We start from the raw sequence: 18351 nt of genomic DNA, 5'->3' as shown, positions 1-18351 counted from the left end.
GTTTAATCTGCAAGAAGTTAAATATTTAATGTTTAATCTTTAATGTTAATCATCAATCTGTTGAAAGAAAAGCAGCACATTTGTATTGGTAAAGACCTCGCCGGACTGGTAATACTGGCAAACCTTGAACTTCTTCGTAATTAGAGATGAGACTGAGCTGTAAAGTTAGCTGTTAAGGACAAGAAAAGCCATCTCTCCATAAAATTGCATACATTCAGATAATCACTGAAGATTGACTGTGTTTTCACTCTCATGTATTTCCCCAGGACTTTTTACATCTTGGGGCTTGGAACTGATGGAACTGGTCCCAGCCATTTTTTGCCTACAAGACAAACCAGCACAGAAGAGAAAGTTAAAATTTAATACATCGAAGTGATTGGCCAGTCACATTTCTGCAGTAGGATGACCGTTCCTACTCCTCTTTTGAAGGGTAACTACTGGTAATGGAATATGGATTTGTATCTTGTTTGGCATGCTTCAGCCAGCTCCATAAATCCTTCACTGTCTAGTCACAACTGAAGCTGTACAGAAGAATTGTTTTCCTCTGTCACACATGAGATTCTGCAGGTCTGTGGCACCCCACATGAGGGTGAAGCCAATTCTTTTTAGGACTCCTTTTTTGAGGGACTGGGAGTAAGGAAGAGAAAAAAGGGTGGAAGGCTCGGGAGAAACAAAAGGAAAATCTGTCGAAGTCCTTGGAGTTGAGACTACAAACTAGGCCATAAGATTCCAATTAGGATTAGTGACTATGGTAGTGGGTGTTGGGTATTCATCTTTCTCACTCTCATTTTAATCAAGAATATTTTTATAGAATCAGAAACCCATCCAGAAAAGAAAATAAACCTCAAAAAACCTCCCTTCTGTTTAAGTCCTTCTGTTAAACTAATTCCCTTCTGTTAAACTAATTTTAATTTACATTAATTAAGATTTTCTGCTGAAATTTTTCAACAAATGCATCAGAGCTAATTATGTGCATAACTCTTTCTAGTGACAAACTCAAGTGCCAAATCTTGAGATCAATAGTCAAATGCCCTCTAACTCATGTAAAAGCAGGTGACTGAGTTTTATTAGTTATCACAACCTATTCAAATTATCTTTAAAAATTTAAAGTTTGTATTCTATTAATAGAAAAATAAAAAGGATGATCAATATATGAATTTCTGTTAAAAAAGTTGTGTAGTTAGGTAATTACAAGTTATGGATTGGGGAGCTGTGATAATGTGCTTTTTATTAAGAAGGAACAGATATAAAATAAAAATATTAAAACTACAACAACAACAAAAAAACCAGTATCAGCCACAGTCTTAATCTTAGCCAAGACCTAATGCCCAGTACCAAAAGGTTAAATATGAACACTTTGAAAACTAAAGAGTTTCAGTAGTAATTTGAGAATGGCATGTGGAGCACAAAGCCTTGAAACATACCAAGAAAGGATGGAGAATGCCAGTTACTTCTTGTTCGGAAAAGGACTACACCTTTGGTCACTCTAACTGTACTGAGATACATTCCAGTTAGCAGTTTCATCCCATGAGAAGGATACCCAACATTATTTAATATTTGAAAGACCTTAAGAGTGTTTTATTTAGCTGTATTACATATTTCATTAGAAGAGGGTGAGAGCATAAAACTAAAAGTGATGTTATTAGGTACACTCACCTATAATGCTGCCTAGCAGCTCTAAACGATCAGAGCCAAAAAAGAGATGAGGTTCCCCATTAAAATGTGCCACAACAGCTGGCATCCCAAATGCCTATTGACACCATGGAGATGAAACAGAGAATGTTATAATGAGAGAAATTTTTGCAGACACATGATCAATCTTCAGGAATAAAAAGCAAAAACTTTGACTTTTTTTCCTCCCCTTCTTTTCACCTTCTGCATTCTTAAAGATGAGTCTAATGGAGCCATCAGAAAGTAGGTGACTCTCCAGAGCCTGTGTGCACCTTCTGAAGGAGCAAAAAAAAGCAACCTGACAAATCCACAGTTTTCTGTCAAGTAGCGATAAATGGTATCTCTTAGTACTGGTCCTGTAGCTCCCCATCCTTGCTGTCCAGCTGGAATGAGCTGAATAGGTCAACCTTGGTTTCCCAGATGACATTGAGATAAACTACCAACAACAGTGAGTTAGCTTTCACATGTTCAAAAAGCAAAGACCACCTAAGAGAGATGGCCTATATAGTGCTTTCTAATCATCACCTTCATTGTTCCTTGCTTCCCAGTATTCTTAATATGGAAGGAATGCATAGCTGTGATGCCAAATGGCATTGGAAGCATCTCACCCCATATTTTATTGCTTCCTCTGTTGTCTCTTTCAGTCGGTTCTTCACTGCAGGGGTTGAAATCATTTCAAGTAGCTTCTGGGCAAGCTCTGATGATAGCCCAGCCTGTCTGGCAACCTGAGAAAAGATGATGTAATTAAGAGTACTCTAATACTAAACATTCTAATTCCTACTATGGTCTAATTAATTTAATCTTCAGTATTATCACCCAAGGTCTATTATCAAAAGGTCTATTACCAAGAAAATTACAAAATACCCTTGAAGCACTTCTTGCACAACTGTCTCTTGCTGTATTCCCAACCCATTCATCATTTATCAACTCTCAGATACAAAGTAGAAGGGATATTTTAAACTTCCAAGCCCCAAATCTGCCCTTTTTTTCAGGAGTTCCTAAACAGAAAAAAAAAAAGAAAGAAAGAAAAAAGATAAATACTAAGTTTAACCTCTGATCCAATGACTTATCAGATAACTTACCAAAAAAAAAAAAATCTTACTGTACAAGCCTGCCAAGACAAAAACAGTTTGTATGACAAATGTGGCCACATAGGATCTATACGTGATACTGCATGAAAGAGACTGTAACTCACAGAGGTTAAACAGTTGCTAGTATTATTGCTGTATGTTTTTAGCCTCCTCTGTGCCTCTGCCACACAGGAATGAGATAAAGTGGCCAAAGATAAAGGTTCAATGTTTATTGGGTAACATTGAAGTCACAAGTACCTATTTTAATAAAGTATTTCATAAAAAATGTCAACTTCTATGCCATCTACCTGAATGACATGCCCTTTGTTTTTTCTTAAAAAAAAAAAATTTAAAAATGCTTAGAGTATTGTACATAGACCAGTAGTCCTGCACATGTAGATGTTAATGATTTTTTCTTTCTCTCAATCACTTTTTTGTTTAGCATCCACATTTTCTTGTACCTTCTCCTACTTCCATATCAGGGAGATTAGAAGCTCTTTTTGACCCTGCTTGAACAGGAGATAAACAAGTGTAGCACTGGAATAGAACAAAATGCTGTGTATGCTTGGTAGCCACAGTGTTTGGACTGCAATATTTACACAGATACGTAGTATCTGGTCCTCACCATGTTAGGGCAGAAGGGGTATTTAAGTGGACTGGGGCAGGATTCAAAAACTTCTATAGTAATTTATGTGAAGTAACTGCTGACTAAAAAAAGAAGTAAAAAAATACTAAGGAACTGTATCAAGTAAACAACATTCTATTTTTCTAATTGATGTGTAAAATAAATTCACCTATGAAAACTCAGATGAAAGGGTTGGGACCCCTCACCCACCTTTGGATGGGTGAGGTATTTCCAGAAGAGAGGAAAGTCTAGTACTTGCTGCAGGGGTGACTGAAGACAGACACAAGCAAACAAGGAGATGCCTACCTCTCTGTCTTGCTGAACATAGGGGGATACTTGTAGACCACCAAACAGTGACTAAATTACATAGAGATCTTTCTGAGTATGAAGTTTGTTTCTCTGAAGTTCTGCATGTCCTTGCTTTATCTTTATTTACATAATGATGGATTCAGAGACTATGTGAGGACTTTCTGTATATATTTATGTACTGGGTCTGGCTGGGATGGAGTTAATTTTCTTCACAGCAGCTCCTATAGTTCTGTGTTTCAGGTCTGTGACCAAAACAATGCTGATAAAACACTAATGTTTCAGGTATTATTGAATGGTTTGCACAGTGTCAAGGCCTTCTGTTTCTCACCCTCCCCCCGCTCCCCGTGAATAGATTGGCGGTACGCAAGAGGTTGAAAGAGGACACAACAAGGCAGATGACCTGAACTAACCAAAGAGATATTCCATGCCATATAACATCACGCTCAGCAACAAGAAGTGAGGAGGGGGTTTAGGGCGGTTAGCCACCTTTTGCTTGGGAACTGGCTGAGCATCAGTCTGCCCTTGGGAGGTGGTGAGTGATTGCCTTTGCATCGCTTGTCTTGTTTGTTTCTCTCTTCTTCCACTTCTCCTTTGCGTATTAAGCAATTTTATCTCGACCCACAAGTTTTCTTGCTTTTATTCTTCTTTTCCTCTTCCTGTGCCCCACTGGGCAGTGGAGGGGAAGTAAGCAAACACCTGTGTGGTGCTCAGCTGCCTATCAGGGTTAATGCACCACAGTTTAATTATATCCTCCAAATCTTGCCTCTTGAAAAGGCAAAATGCAAACCTTTGCTGAAATTCTGGTAAAAGAGGTACACTAAGATGAAGCTGAAGTGCAAGGACTATGGGGAAACAGCAAGACTGCAGGTTTCAATTTTCAAATAGAGATGTTGGATAGGAGAGACTAGTCATGGACTATTCCTCTCTTTTCTTCATATTCCAAGAACTTAAAAAATAAAATAATGTAGAAATGAGAGCCCTTAAAGAGGATCTCATGGTATACTAACTTACATGCCATTACAGCTTTTACTGTAATAAACAAAATCTAAACAGCAAAAGAAAATACATCAAAAGAGTATAATTTCTGAGCATGTAAAAAGGCAATACAGCACTGAACTTAATAGTAAAGCCTGGCTCCATCACTCCAAGGAAAGTAAACTTTCCCAAAGTGTTGCATTTCACCCGAAGATATCATATAGCAGCAAAACCTCAATGCGTTCTGGAGACACTGATCATACTTTCGCTACTGTTAATAAAACAGTATTAGCAGATAATTAATTTTCCATCTTTGCCACATGAATTAACAAAAAAGGAGATTCTGGTTCTAGTGTCATTCAAAGCATGACCAAAAAAAAAAAATCATTTCAAACAGAGCTGTTAGGGAAATTAAATCCACTTTTTTCTAGCTGAAATTTTTCAAAACTCCAAGTGATCATTTGACTAAGCTGTCTTCATGTCTGTTACTGATTCAAGCCATCAATAAGAATCTGTATCAGAAATGCAGAAGCACCAACAGAAAGGAGACACTTACGGCCAATATATTCTCTGGCTGGCTGATATCTTCATGCTGGTAAAATAATAAAATAAGTAATTCAGTACTTAAGAACAAAAACTCAGGTCTGGACTTGACAGCAAGTTTTCTAAGAAAATAGAAATAAAAACAATACTAGTTGCTGGAGAATTTCCTCAGAAAAAGTTTTAAGTCACCTAATCTAGGAATGTATTAAATGCTTTCTAGTATGAACTACTAACCCACTCAGCCCATAGGATTCAGCATACATACCTAAAAGAAGGCAAATTAAGCTGACTATAAGCTAGTTCTTTTCTTGTAATGGCTCCTGAACCACTATGACCTTAAGTTTCCTGCTATGACTTTTCATTAAGACATTTCCTTTCTCTTGCTCGAATGCAACATTTGAACAAAGTGGGACAGGAAGGGTGACAGAGAGAGGATCAAGAAGTTGGCATCATAAAGTACTGACCTGTGACCAAAAACGTATCCAGAACTCTCTAGATAAGGGTTCCAAGTATTGTGGTTGTGTCATATCAATGGCTGTGATAAAGCGCATGGCCCCAAGACTGCCTGGGATTAGTGGGGAGACAGAGAAACATACTGAAACAAGGCACAGGATCAGGAACAGATAGTCCACACAAGTGCTACCTAAGAACAGTACGATCTTCTCTGTACAGTCCCCAAACAGTAAAGCTTATGTTGATTCATAGTATCCTCCATGCTGATATAATTCACAAGCACATTTCTCCAGAAGTTCCTTTTATGATTAAAAGTGCACATACTTCATATTGCTCACAGATACAGGAAGAGGCTGTGGACAGGGAATTCATCTTCACCTTTACTGTTAGGGAGAACTTGAACCAGAAGCACTAGAGTCAAAAGACACCAGCTAATTTAAGTCTCTTACTTACTTGTACCAAGGACACGTTGGAAGTCATCTTCCGAAATTTGTACAGGCACTTGGTAGTATTTTGCCATCCTTTTTATATCCTTCAGCATGTATTCAGCACGCTTTGGCAACATTGCTGGAGGCTTGTTACCTTTCAGAAAAAGTTCTGTTGAGATTTTCAACTGTATTATAATAACACTAGACAAAACTACTGGACAAATTAGACCTCATCCATAGATGTGCCTAAGAAAGAGTATAATTTCATATTGGCTTACTGAAACATACACAGCTTTTCCAAAGATAATGCTAGGATTTAAACATGATTTATTTTGGTTTTGCACAGATCAACCCTTTAAGATAGCAGAATCAGTTTTAAACCAAGGTACAAATGTCCTAGCAGGGATTTATATGGATTCAGACAGATGACTTAAGCTAAACAACTACTAATGCATGGATAAACAAATGTAGAGACTTGTTAATTTCATGATTTATGCGTTATAAGTCTCTGTGATTAACTTGTTCTAATAAGGCCACAAGTACTATTTTATGGCATACGTGGATCCTTTATGCATATTACAAACTCCAAGTGTTCCACAAATTAATTCTGGTTTGAACTCAACAGAAAACTTTTAGGAAAACATTCCATATCAAATTATTATTATCCTAGTTTAGAACTGAGAAACTTTGGCATAGACTGTATGTGCCACAAACAGTGGCTGTGTAGTTGCACAGTATGAAATTCCTTGTGGATGATTTCTCAGTCACTGCTGAGCTCCACAATCCTACAGTTAATTTGTTATTGGTGCCAAAACTTAGTTTAAAGCTGGCTCTGGGGGCTCTGCACTCACTAAGAGCTTGCTCACTAGTGTCCTACTAGTGAAGAAGTTATTTCCCTACAGAGCTAATTTCCTCATATTGCCTACCAGTTGCTTGCATTATGCCACCAAGGAAAGCTGGACGAAAGCGCAGATCAATGCTCCAGATGTGCTGGTACCGGCAGAGCACCTGCAACACAAAAAAGTAGTGATGGATTAACAGTCAGAGGAGATGTCTGTAGAGCTGTGTGCAGCTAGGAAATAAGCTAAGGCATTAAATAGACACTGCATATAAATCCTTTTCTGTTGTATTAGTGGCAGTCCTAAAAGCCTTTTCTGGATGCTGCCAGAGAGCTCTGATCTCAAAAAACCTGAAAGGACCACATTGGTAGTACAAGTCTAAGCAGGGGTAAATAAGGAAAAGATCAAGCTCATGAGTGGACACTTGCACTTGTTAAACATCAAAACTATCCGTAAAGCAAAATGTTCAGCAATAACTCCCAAATATGCACAGGCCATGCTGCCATTTGGCTGAGACACGCTTCCTTAGTGTCCCCGGTTTTCAACACGTGAGAAAGAAACCAAAATAACTCTCACAAATGAGATAAAAATAAAACCGAAACATAAGGTGGGGCTGCCTGCAGCAGGGTGAGAAAGCAGCACGAGTCGGCCAGACAAGCTGCCCTTCAGCCGCCTCCTGAAGGAGAGGCAGCGGCGGGACCGACCGCCCGGGAGTGGGCCGCCGCAGAGGCCCGGGCCGCGGGAGAACGGCGGGGCGCTTCGGGAACGGCCTCCCTCCGTCTCCTCTCCTCCTCACCTCAAACCCCAGCCAGGAGTAAGGGGACACCACATCGTAAAAGAGCTCCACGACCGTACGCCTCATCCTGGCCCCGTCCTGTCCTGTCCCGTCCCACCGCCGCCGCTACCCAGCGCGCCCCAGCGGCAGCGACACCACCCGCGGGGCAGGCGGGGGGCGGGGGCGGAGGCGGGGCGTCCTTCCCCTGCCGAGGCCGTAGGCGGCGTTCGGCCGTTCTGGCCCCTTCTGTCGGTGTTTCTGTGTGTCGCTGCGCGCCCTGCTATGGCTGGGGCCCAGTCCCAGCTGTGAGGTGCCCTTTGCTGTCTCTCCTTGAAGCCCGGCTTGGGAGGAAGAGGGGGCGTGGGGGCGGGAGCCGGGGCTTTGCAGGGAGCCGGGAGGGGGCCTGTGCCCTTCTCCGTGGCGAGGCAGGAGGAGAGGAGGCTCCCGAGGAGGGAAGCCGGGAGCTGACTCGGCGGAGCAGGCCGGCATGTTTTCCCGGGAGCGCGGCGTCCCTGCTGGAGCCTGCAGAGGGTGTGTAAAACTTAAAAGCAAAAAATTCCCCCCGAAAACTAATCGGCTGGGGTAACAAATTGAAGTTCTTGCTAGCTAAAAAATTCATAGTTATGAACCATTCTTTCTAAGTACACTGACATTTTTAAGAATTTTCTTATGCTACAATCTAAAGCACAGAAACAATTACTATTTTTCCTTTTTTGTATTATCCTTTTTTTTGTATTATATTACACACACCAGTCAAATAATCTGTAAGTCTCTTTCTGTCTCCTTTCATGATATTTAAAAATCTTGTCAAGTATATTCCAGTATCCCATTGAAGCATATGGCACAGGGTGGCAAAATACTATCTTGCTACTTCCCGTCTCCTTTTTGATATACTCAAGTTTATTTCACTATTTTAAGCATGGCTTGTGTACATGAGCAACAGCACAAAGTCAGCTCCTCCAAAAGCACACAGCCTGTGCTAATTCCATCATCTTTCCTCAGATGACTCAACTTGGATGTTCAGAGACAATCACAATCTGGCCTTAGGAAAGTGAATTTCAGCTTTCATGCTGCCTGGTTTGGAAGTGCAGTATGCTTCCCCACCACCTTCTTCTACCATTGAGTATTTGCTCTTTGAAGTAACTGAGGTACATCTACAGACTCAGCTCTTTGGTCTTTACTTCCGCCCTTATATTAATGAACAATATTGAATATGCTGGGCTAAATTCAGCTCTTGGATAGGCATCTCCCACTGGGTTTTACAGGTTTCCAAGCACTCAAAAGCTCTGGAAATGGGCCTGTTCCTCTTCAGAAGTTAAAACATGAATGTGTCTAACTTTAGACAATAGATTTTAAATGTTGAGATTATAACAGTTTCCAACATAGAACTATGGTTGCTTACAAACTTTTATGTCTTTGAAAAATAAGATGTTCATTAAAATAGAACTGTTTGTCTTTATATTTAACATGTTTAATCTATGAAACTATATTGATTAATCATTATATATCTACCCTTGGGAACGAAATGTGCTGTTTCACATGTAGTTCTGAAATGACATTGTAAGGATGGGCTAACAGCTATAACAATACAATTAACAGCTATAATCAATACATATTTGCTAAATGATTTTGAGTGCTTCTGGGAATTTTATCCACTTGACTTTTTCAATTAAATTCTTCATTCACTGATACTAGAAACAATCAAGAGGTTCAATTTTCCCTTATAGAAGCCAAACTGGCTCAGAATTACTGCTTATATTACATACTATATGTATTTATATGAAGAGAGAGAGATTGGCTGAGAGAGTCAGATTGGCTATCTTTGAGTGGAGCACAAGTTGTTCCTCTTTGTATTAAAGGTGTTTGACTCAGGTCTGTAAGATTACCCAAACCATGCATTATTTAGTGCTGTCCATCTGTACATTACCTCTGGCAACACTCATAGTAAGGTAAAGAAATTAAATGCAGACAGAAAGAAGGAAGCAAAACCAACTCTATTTGTCCTCTTAATTTATTACTTGTTATGTGATAACATAAAGCCAGGTAGAGTCAAGACAACTGTCTTTATATGTAGGTGTTAGGTCTAGCAATTGTCCTGTTAAAAATCATTGGGAAGTATAATTTAAGATCACAAAGGATTCCTCCTTTGTTATTAAACTAAGTCTTGCCTTCTTTAAAGAAGGCAGGTTCTTTAAAAAGTGGTTTGAAAAGTAAGTCATATGCATGAGAATGCATCACCTTTGATAAAGAGAGCGTGTTTTCTAAATAACAAATACTGCTACTTTGAGGTGATAATTAAGATGTGAAAGCAATCTACTGCTTCGCACCAGTGGAGCGTTTATTCTCTCCTTGCATCTTGTCTTGAAGACAGATAAAGATGACACACAGGCACTCTCACACGCAGAGCTGGCCCTTAGATACCCACTCAACGCTCCCAGCTCTCAGGTGGCCTCACCTACTCACTGGCTGGTCTGGCTGGATCTTCACCAGCGATCACACACTCATGTGCACACCTGCACCGGGACCTGTGGTCTGACTCCAGTTGCTGCACTCAGACTCACATACACACATGGTAGAGAGTCCTCACCCAACAAAGAGTTAGAAAGGACTTTAATAAGAAGATAGGACAGGCGCAGGGCATGGCCAGACAAGTATACTGACCAGTAAACTGTTTACATGCGACTGGGCCGTTTATCCCCTTAGCCTCTATTTTCCCACCCTTGTTCCTCCTCCAGTCACCTAAACCCTTCCCTTTTCCCACCTTTGGTTCCTCCCCTAACCATCCCACAAGAAGTCCTGTGCAATCCCAAAACGCTCTTCCCTTGCATCCTGTAATGTGTCACCATCCCCTAGGCAGCAACCTCCCTTAGTCCTAGATATCACAGAATCACAGAATCACAGAATCGTATAGGTTGGAAAAGACCTTTAAGATCATTGAGTCCAACCATAAACCTAACACTACCAAGACCACCACTACACCATGTCCCTAAGCACCTCATCCAAACGTCTTTTAAATACCTCCAGGGATGGCGACTCAACCACTTCCCTGGGCAGCCTGTTCCAATGCTTGATAACCCCTTCAGTGAAGAAAAATTTCCTAATATCCAGTCTAAACCTCCCCTGGTGCAACTTGAGGCCATTTCCTCTTGTCCTATCACTTGTTACCTGGGAGAAGAGACCGACCCCCACCTCCTTTCAGGGAGTTGTAGAGAGCGATAAGGTCTCCCCTCAGCCTCCTTTTCTCCAGGCTAAACAATCCCAGCTCCCTCAGCTGCTCCTCATAAGACTTCTGCTCCAGACCCTTCACCAGCTTCGTTGCCCTTCTCTGGACACGCTCCAGCACCTCAATGTCTCTCTTGTAGTGGGGGACCCAAAACTGAACACAGTATTCGAGGTGCGGCCTCACCAGTGCCAAGTACAGGGCCATGATCACTTCCCTAGTCCTGCTGGCCCCACTATTTTTGATACAAGCCAGGATGCCATTGGCTTTCTTGGCCACCTGGGCACACTGCTGGCTCATATTCAGGCGGCTGTCAGCCAACACCCCCAGGTCCTTTTCTGCCAGGCAGCTTTCCAGCCGCTCTTCCCCAAGCCTGTAGTATTGCATGGGGCCTGGAATATGCTCCTGATGACTCATCTTGCTGTAATCTTGATTTTCAACAAAACCAGCTTTCTGAAATTAAAGTAATTTTAACTCAAGGATGAAGAATCTGAACTGCCAACAGTAGTTTGTGACCTCTCTCTGAAATCTTTCTTAACACCTGAGTACTGGGCAGTGAGCCAATCGTTAAGAAAGGATTTGGGAGAGAGCTGGGAAACTTCAGTGTGAGGTCTTTACCAGGCATATTGGTAGACATGGTGGCAAAAAAGAATTAATGAACAACTGAATAAAAATTGTATTTGGAAGAATTGGTAGGGCTTCTATAAAGGAGAATCCTGCCTTATGTTTTTTTCAAGGGGTCAACAAAACTGTAGAGTATGACATAAAGGGATGTTATAAGAACCTGCCTCTGGCATCCTCTGCTGTCTGGGGATTCCTCCTTCCAGGCCACTGGAGCCTATGGATGTGGCTGCTGGTTTCCCATGTGCAGGTTCAGCCAGTAGTGAGGCTGAGTGTGTGTCCCAGAGAGATATATATGTGCATACACACATACATACAGAGGACACTAACGTGGCCAGTTACACAGACTGCAACAGGGAGAGTGCTGCCTTTAACAACACTCACATATAACGCTACCAGAACTCAAAAAAATGTAAGTATAGATATTTTGGTCCTATTGCTGTCTGGCTGCTCGGGGTTAAGTTCACTAGTGAAAACACACCCCTTCACCCTCTAGATTCATAAGCATATGCGCATTTGCAGATCCCTTGAATATCAGCATGAGCCCTCAGCCCTTCTCCTGTTCATGCCCTGATCTGAGCCCTCTTGCCTGGTATATGGGTCTTTTACTTGCCAGCTAGTCCAGCTCAATACTTGGTGGCAGAGGCATGCACTGACATGCTTGTCTCACAAGCATTCTTACACTCACGGATCCCTTATCAGCAAAGCCTCTCAGCTTGCCCCCCGCCCCCCCCCCCAGGACTGTGCTCTAAGCTCCCTTAGCTACCTCCAGCTCAGACATGAGGCTTCCCAGGTTTTCCTCCTATGAACCAGGAAGTACAGCTTGAAGTTGTTAGGTTATCTATAAAAAACCTAATCTGCCCATACACAGAGGAGCACAGAAGGACAATGGTGGGTGGTTCCTGGCTGCTTCCAGGTCTATCAAAGGAGCATGTCACAGGCCCATCTCTGCAAGCCCAGAGGCACTCAGGGGCACGATGGCATGTGAGAACCCAAATTCCACCTCTCTGAGAGGTGGAACACACTGTCCTGGGCTCCTCCCAGGGCTGTCCCAGGACAGACACCAGCCCATAAAATCTATCAAGTCAGCAGGAGCAGGACTGTTGGGGGGGGGGAGGGGGGGGGCAGGGGGAGTACTGCAAAGGGGTCTGGGATGCAGGGGAAGATAATTTTGGGTTTACAATAGATTTATGCGGTGTTTATGGGAGGAACCAAAGACAGGGAAAGGAATGAATCTAGGCAATTTTGGGAGGAGTAAGCATGGGGAAATAGAGGTATAAGGGGGTAAAAAGGGCCGGTCATGGTAGCCATGACTTGGCTACCACAGGGACCAGGGGAGTCCCAGTAAGCTCTGTGTGTGCATGCCTGTGTGTCTCAAAGGGGAAGAGCACAGAAGGAGCTGGCTACCAGGGGAGTCCTGGCCAACTGCTGGAAAGTTGTGAGTGTATGTATGCATGTGTGTTGGTGAGTTAGGAGGTCTGTAACAGCAACTGGAGTGAGGTTGTGGCCTCAGGGGCTTCTATGACCAAGTGCCAGCAACTGGAGAGACTGGGATCCGGTAGCCAGCTACTCGGTTAGACTGTCTTAGCCTAGCTACGGGGGGGAATCCACGTTGTACCTAGTGGATCTTAGACTCATAGAATCATAGAATCGTTTAGGTTGGAAAAGACCTTTAAGATCATCAAGTCCAGCTGCAAACTCAACACTGCCAAGTCCACCACTAAACCATGGTCCTAAGTGCAACATCTACATGTCTTTTAAATACCTCCAGGGATGGGGACTCAACCACTTCCCTGGGCAGCCAGCTCCAATGCTTGACAACCCTTTTGGTGAAGAAGTTTTTCCTAAGATCCAATCTAAACCTCCCCTGGTGCAACTTGAGGCCATTTCCTCTCATACTATCACTTGCTACTTGGGAAAAGAGACCGACAGCCACCTGTCTACAACCTCCTTTCAGGTAGTTGTAAGAGAGCGATAAGGTCTCCCCTCAGCCTCCTTTTCTCCAGGCTAAACAACTCCAGTTCCCTCAGCTGCTCCTCATAAGACTTGTGCTCTAGACCCTTCACCAGCTTCGTTGCTTTTCTTTGGACATGCTCCAGCACCTCAATGTCTTTCTTGTAGTGAAGGGCCCAAAACTGAACACAGTATTCCAGGTGTGGCCTCACCAGTGCTGAGTACAGGGGGACGGTCACTTCTGTAGTCCTGCTGGCCACACTATTTCTGATACAAGCCAGGATGCTGTTGGCCTTCTTGGCCACCTGGGCGCATTGCCAGCTCATATTCAGCTGGCTGTCAGCCAACACTCCCAGGTCTGGATCTTCATCCAGATCAGCCAGAGCAGGGCTAGGATGAGGCTGTTGGTTCTGTTTGTGTTTGTGTGAGTGCTGAGTGTGTCTGACCGTGTTGATCTGTGTTGTATATGTGTGTTTGTGTGTGTGTCTACTGGGAATACATTGTCAGCCTCACTACTAGTTGTACCTGGGGTCATGGAACTGTGGCAGCCTTGCTTCTGTCAAGCTACCAGATTCACCCCATCCCCACCAGAAGATTTCTAGCAAATTACACATATGGACCCATGCACATCAGGTTAGGGGAAAATATAAATGGACAGGTCCCTCCAGTTGCTGGCATCCCAGGTACATGTGGCCTATGACCCATGGTCCCTCCTGTTGCTGATGCTGAGACCCCCCACAGTTGGTTGCTGGCACCACAAAGACATGGGTTGTTATCACCCATGACCTAACTCAAGTTGCTGGCATTTGATTCAGTTAGTCTGGTCTCTCCAGTTGCTGTCACCTAGACCTTTGAACAGTCTCACATGGGGCAGAGGGTGAAATTAAACAGAAAGGTATTTAATAAATATTAGTAAGATAGGATAGCCTGTGATCAGGCACAGGGCTCCTTAGAACAAGTGTTCTGACCAGCAGCTGCTTATACACAAATGGACCCTTTTATTCTTCCCCTCTGTTTCCCCCACTTTGTTCCTTCCTGATTCCCCTTTTTCCCTACCTTTGACTCTTTCCCTAAACATTCCTTAGTAAGTTTTGCATAGTCCCCCAGACCCCCTCAAATATCTGTAACACTCATTTTCTCTTGTTTCCCCCTTCTTATCAGTTACAAAGTCCAAGTCAACTCTCTTCAAAGCTATTCCTGTAGATTCTTGATGGCCCATCAACTAGTGGTTGAGGAATTTTAGTCTTACTGTATCTCTTATAATTTCTCAGTTATGTTTGTGAGATGCATGATACATCTGTATGCATAAGAGTATAAGGATGTATCAGAGGGGGGTGCCTCATTTCCAACTGATTGACCCCAAGATCTCCATCCTTCAGTCCCCCACTCCAGTATCTCATCTCAGTCTGTGGTGGTTCAGTAGTTAATTTAGAGTAAATTCAACATGAACTAAAACAAAATTCCTTCTGCTCTGGTGAATGAACCTTGCATCTTTGGCACTCTAGGGTGAGGTGGTGCTGGTCTCTGAATGCTATTTCAACCCTCTTCCCCCGCAGTGACCCCTTTTAAGTGCTGTTATTTTTAGCACTTAAATTATCGGGAAGGGAGGGATATTGATGGGTGGGATGTCATGCAGTGTGACACATAAACTGTAACCTGACCCATCCTGTGTGTCCATATTTCTGTTGTTCTTCAAGGGCAAAAACTTTAAAGTTCCCTAGGAGGGTCCAAGCTCTTTAGAAATTGTATATTTTCCCTTGGGTCAGGATCTTTATCCAAGCATCCTCAGAAACATTGGCCTTTGTGCTACTAAAATAATACTGGCTGACCCTCGGTTGTCCTGTCCAGCCATTTCTTGCTTCCTAGCAGGATGTCTAGTTGTTTGTCTAATGACAGGAGCTGTGAGAAATGTGTATTTCCACTAGGTACATTATTTACATTATTTATGGAGTAGTGATGTTTCAGAGAAAGAATTAAAGGCAGTATAGGGAAAAATAGGTGTGGGAGGATCAGAGGGATCAAACTGAGTAAAATTAGGTGACACTGAAATTTGTATGCAATACTCAAAAGTTCTGCTATCAGACTCCATGAGGTTTAAATCTCTCTGTAAAATGAGGCTATACCTTTGCAATTGTCTGTTTTCCTTTTGTACCTGATTTTTTTCACAAATTTTAAAGATGGATTTGTAATGAGATCAGCCTTAGCCTGATTCTTTTGGTTTTCATCCTGCTTGTTAGCCAATATTGTTTCTGATTTAATAATTTGAAGTGATCTGTTACTTATAGGAGGTCTTATACATCTGTAAGCATCTGCTTTCATCCCTCAGAGTAGAAATTTTGCCTGATAGATCCCACAGTTAAGCCACTGTACATCTCTTATTATTCTTGTGTTCTGTTAATATGCTTTCAATCCGATTACTCCAATTATCTTAAAAATTTCCTTGGGCAGGTCCCGTTCAGGTGCACTCATAATGCTATAGAAGTTTGGTTACAAATTTTAACACTGTAGGCACATTTCCAAGATCAGTCCACTTGCCACATTGAGGATTATATACCCTTATATATGATCACCTGGGGAGTACTCAGCTCAACTGGATCATGCCAATGACATCAGTTGTTGCCATCTCTGAGGCCCAGGGGATTCCTCCTTCCTGGTTGCTGGAGCCCGGCCCGGTGCACTGAGGGAGGGGAAGTCCTGTCCTGTATAGATAATTCTGACAGGGATAAATAGTCTGCTACACCTATTTCTGGCATAGAACTGATTGCCCCTGTCAGTTTCTGCTGCCTTTTTCTATTCCTTGCAAACACTGACTATTTCGGCTTTCCTAGTTTTTCTATTAGTGAGCCAAGAAAAGCAGATAGCGTGATGCAGTTAAATTACAGGGATGTATGTGTTTCCCTCCTTCTGTGTCTCACAGCATACCTATAGCATGCCTGTCAGGTCTTGCTGATGCTGCTGGAGAAGCAAGCAGCAAGAATTCCTTTCTCAAAGACTTGGCTCCTGCAATGGGTTTATGTCCTCCTGTGATCCTAGGTTTAACCAGGGAAGTAAACCACTCTTGCCTGGAGCTAGATGTCAAGGTGGTTGCTTTCTGTTAGGATCTCTTTTAACAAAGTGCCTTGTCTTTGCCAGACTTGTCTTTCCTTTTGAATTTCTTCCACACTACTTCCAGTCTAGCTTGGAAGGGATGAAGTTACACAGATAGAAACATCCTATGCATCACAGAATCATAGCAGTACAGAGTACTCCTGTGCTCTCTCAGTATTCCACAGGAGGCTCCATTCACTGCTGAGAGGGAGACATCCAGGGAAGCGTAGGTCTGCCAGGATACTCACTGAATACAAAGAGGTATTCGGTTCATCTCAGTGCAACCTCTTCTGCCTCAGTCCTTGGCACAGGATTGTAGGGTGTCCTGATGCTGGGCGAATGAGGTTAGTGAGATTGTTTGAGAAAGGATTTGCTTGTCTGTGTGTGTTCTCAGCTGTCTGGGACAAACACACATTTCTTTATGTATCATGATGGCTAGAACAACTGTTGTTTTTATGTACCAACGAAAGTCTCATCTAGGTTATGGTGACTCTCACAAGTATTTCTTCTAGACACATCATTACACTGGCATGCTCTAGGCAAATTCTCAACAGCCTGTGTTTCCAGTACATTTATCCTCTGATCCAAAAAATCATATCCACGTTGAAGTTTCAGACCTTTTGAGATATTTAGTTGATCTGAATAAGGTTCATTAAAAAATTCCTTCACATTCTTGAATAAATTAGCAGCTTTCTGGTGTGGAGGGGGAGTGCCTACTAGAAGGGTAGGGCTCAGATTTTGAGGGATAAATGGAGGCCAACAGAGATGACAGAATGCAAGGGAGGCTTTTTGTTTCAGGACCTGAAAGAAATTTAATTAGGAGCCAAGATAGCAATACTTTGCCTTCTATTCCATCAACGTGGACTTTTTCAGTTTGCCTTCATGTGATTAAAAGAAATGACATGACAGACACCTATAGGTATGACCACCACTTGCCATTTATGGAAAGAAATTAAACTTTCTCTTACTGTATAATTGGTATGACTTTGGGAGACAATAAGTCATGATGGTATAGAGGGAGAAAAGAGAAGAGAGGCTTTTTCCTCCAATCAAATGCGTGATTCACTTGTACATAATTCAAATGATAGACCTGCATCTAAAGTGAGGACAAGAATAACCTCTTGCCGAGTTTCTCATCTCACAAAGCACTATATAGAAAATTAATTCTAGTCCTCACATTCTGTGTAACAAGCAAGAATATCCAAAAGATGAAACAGAACTTTGATGATTTTCTTGCACTTCAGTCTCCATTCCTAATAATCTCTAGAAAGCTGCCCTGTGTATCTGTGAGAAGCATAAATTTGAGAAGAGGTCTTTAAACAGTTTCTAATAAGAAAGTGTCCTAAGTTGAAAAATTAACTCAGTAGAAAAAAAATTACAATGAAATTATTTAGAAATAAAAAGCAAAAAGTGTCCAGCCAGTCTTGGCAACAAGAAATTATAAGGGAAATTAGAAAGATTTTCTTAACAGTCATGCTTGTATTTTTGTAAGTACATAATCACTTCTCTGCATATAAACCAAACTTAGGTAAACTAATCCTAAATGCAGGTTGTTCTGGTTCTACTAGTACCCGATTAACATTTTATGAACAGAGGTATATTTCCAAAAGTGGTTAGTATAGCTGAGCAGTCTCTATCAGTGTCCCAGCTCTTCAATGTCATCATAGCCTGTATTTTCAAGAGCAGGGGATGAATCTTTCTCAGCCTCGGAGTTCTTGTTTCCTGACACGTTAGGACTCCAGTCTGAAAACATGAAGGGAAGAACACTGAGATAAATGCACA

The 18351-nt window shown here is 42.2% G+C and overlaps 2 protein-coding genes across 3 annotated transcripts in view; one reads left to right on the top strand and one right to left on the bottom strand.

The window, feature by feature from the left end:
* The window catches only part of LOC142413637 (rap1 GTPase-activating protein 1-like), a 74879-nt gene that overhangs the window by 50244 nt on the left and 6284 nt on the right, over positions 1–18351 (top strand). The gene's annotated exons all lie outside the window — the stretch shown is intronic.
* Positions 18–7891, bottom strand: GSTK1 (glutathione S-transferase kappa 1). 2 transcript variants are annotated; one of them, XM_075510244.1, is made up of 8 exons: positions 7710–7888; positions 7001–7082; positions 6100–6228; positions 5658–5758; positions 5207–5242; positions 2280–2396; positions 1657–1750; positions 18–322 (listed from the first exon to the last, which is right to left on the bottom strand). In XM_075510244.1, exons 1-8 carry the CDS (start codon positions 7773–7775, stop codon positions 273–275), a joined length of 675 nt encoding a protein of 224 aa, XP_075366359.1. In that variant the 5' UTR covers positions 7776–7888; the 3' UTR covers positions 18–272. The 2 variants fall into 2 exon arrangements, with proteins under 2 accessions (XP_075366359.1, XP_075366369.1); XM_075510254.1 differs by lacking the exon at positions 1657–1750 and having other exon boundaries at positions 7710–7891.

The sequence above is a fragment of the Mycteria americana genome, chromosome 1 (assembly GCF_035582795.1).
Source record: "Mycteria americana isolate JAX WOST 10 ecotype Jacksonville Zoo and Gardens chromosome 1, USCA_MyAme_1.0, whole genome shotgun sequence".
NCBI classification, from domain to species: Eukaryota; Metazoa; Chordata; class Aves; order Ciconiiformes; family Ciconiidae; genus Mycteria; species Mycteria americana.
The sequence above is the reverse complement of the archived record's forward strand: the minus strand, read 5'-3'. Positions and strand labels throughout refer to the sequence as shown.

What these genes read in the sequence shown, in the direction of transcription:
- GSTK1 (XM_075510244.1), bottom strand. Translation starts at nt 7,775, where the DNA reads ATGAGGCGTACGGTCGTGGAGCTCTTTTACGATGTGGTGTCCCCTTAC. An exon ending in GGATACGTTTTTGGTCACAG is followed by an intron (nt 5,243 to 5,657) that starts GTCAGTACTTTA and finishes TTATTTTACCAG; the next exon opens with CATGAAGATATCAGCCAGCC. An exon ending in AGCCAGAGAATATATTGGCC is followed by an intron (nt 2,397 to 5,206) that starts GTAAGTGTCTCC and finishes ATCTTTTCTCAG; the next exon opens with GTTGCCAGACAGGCTGGGCT.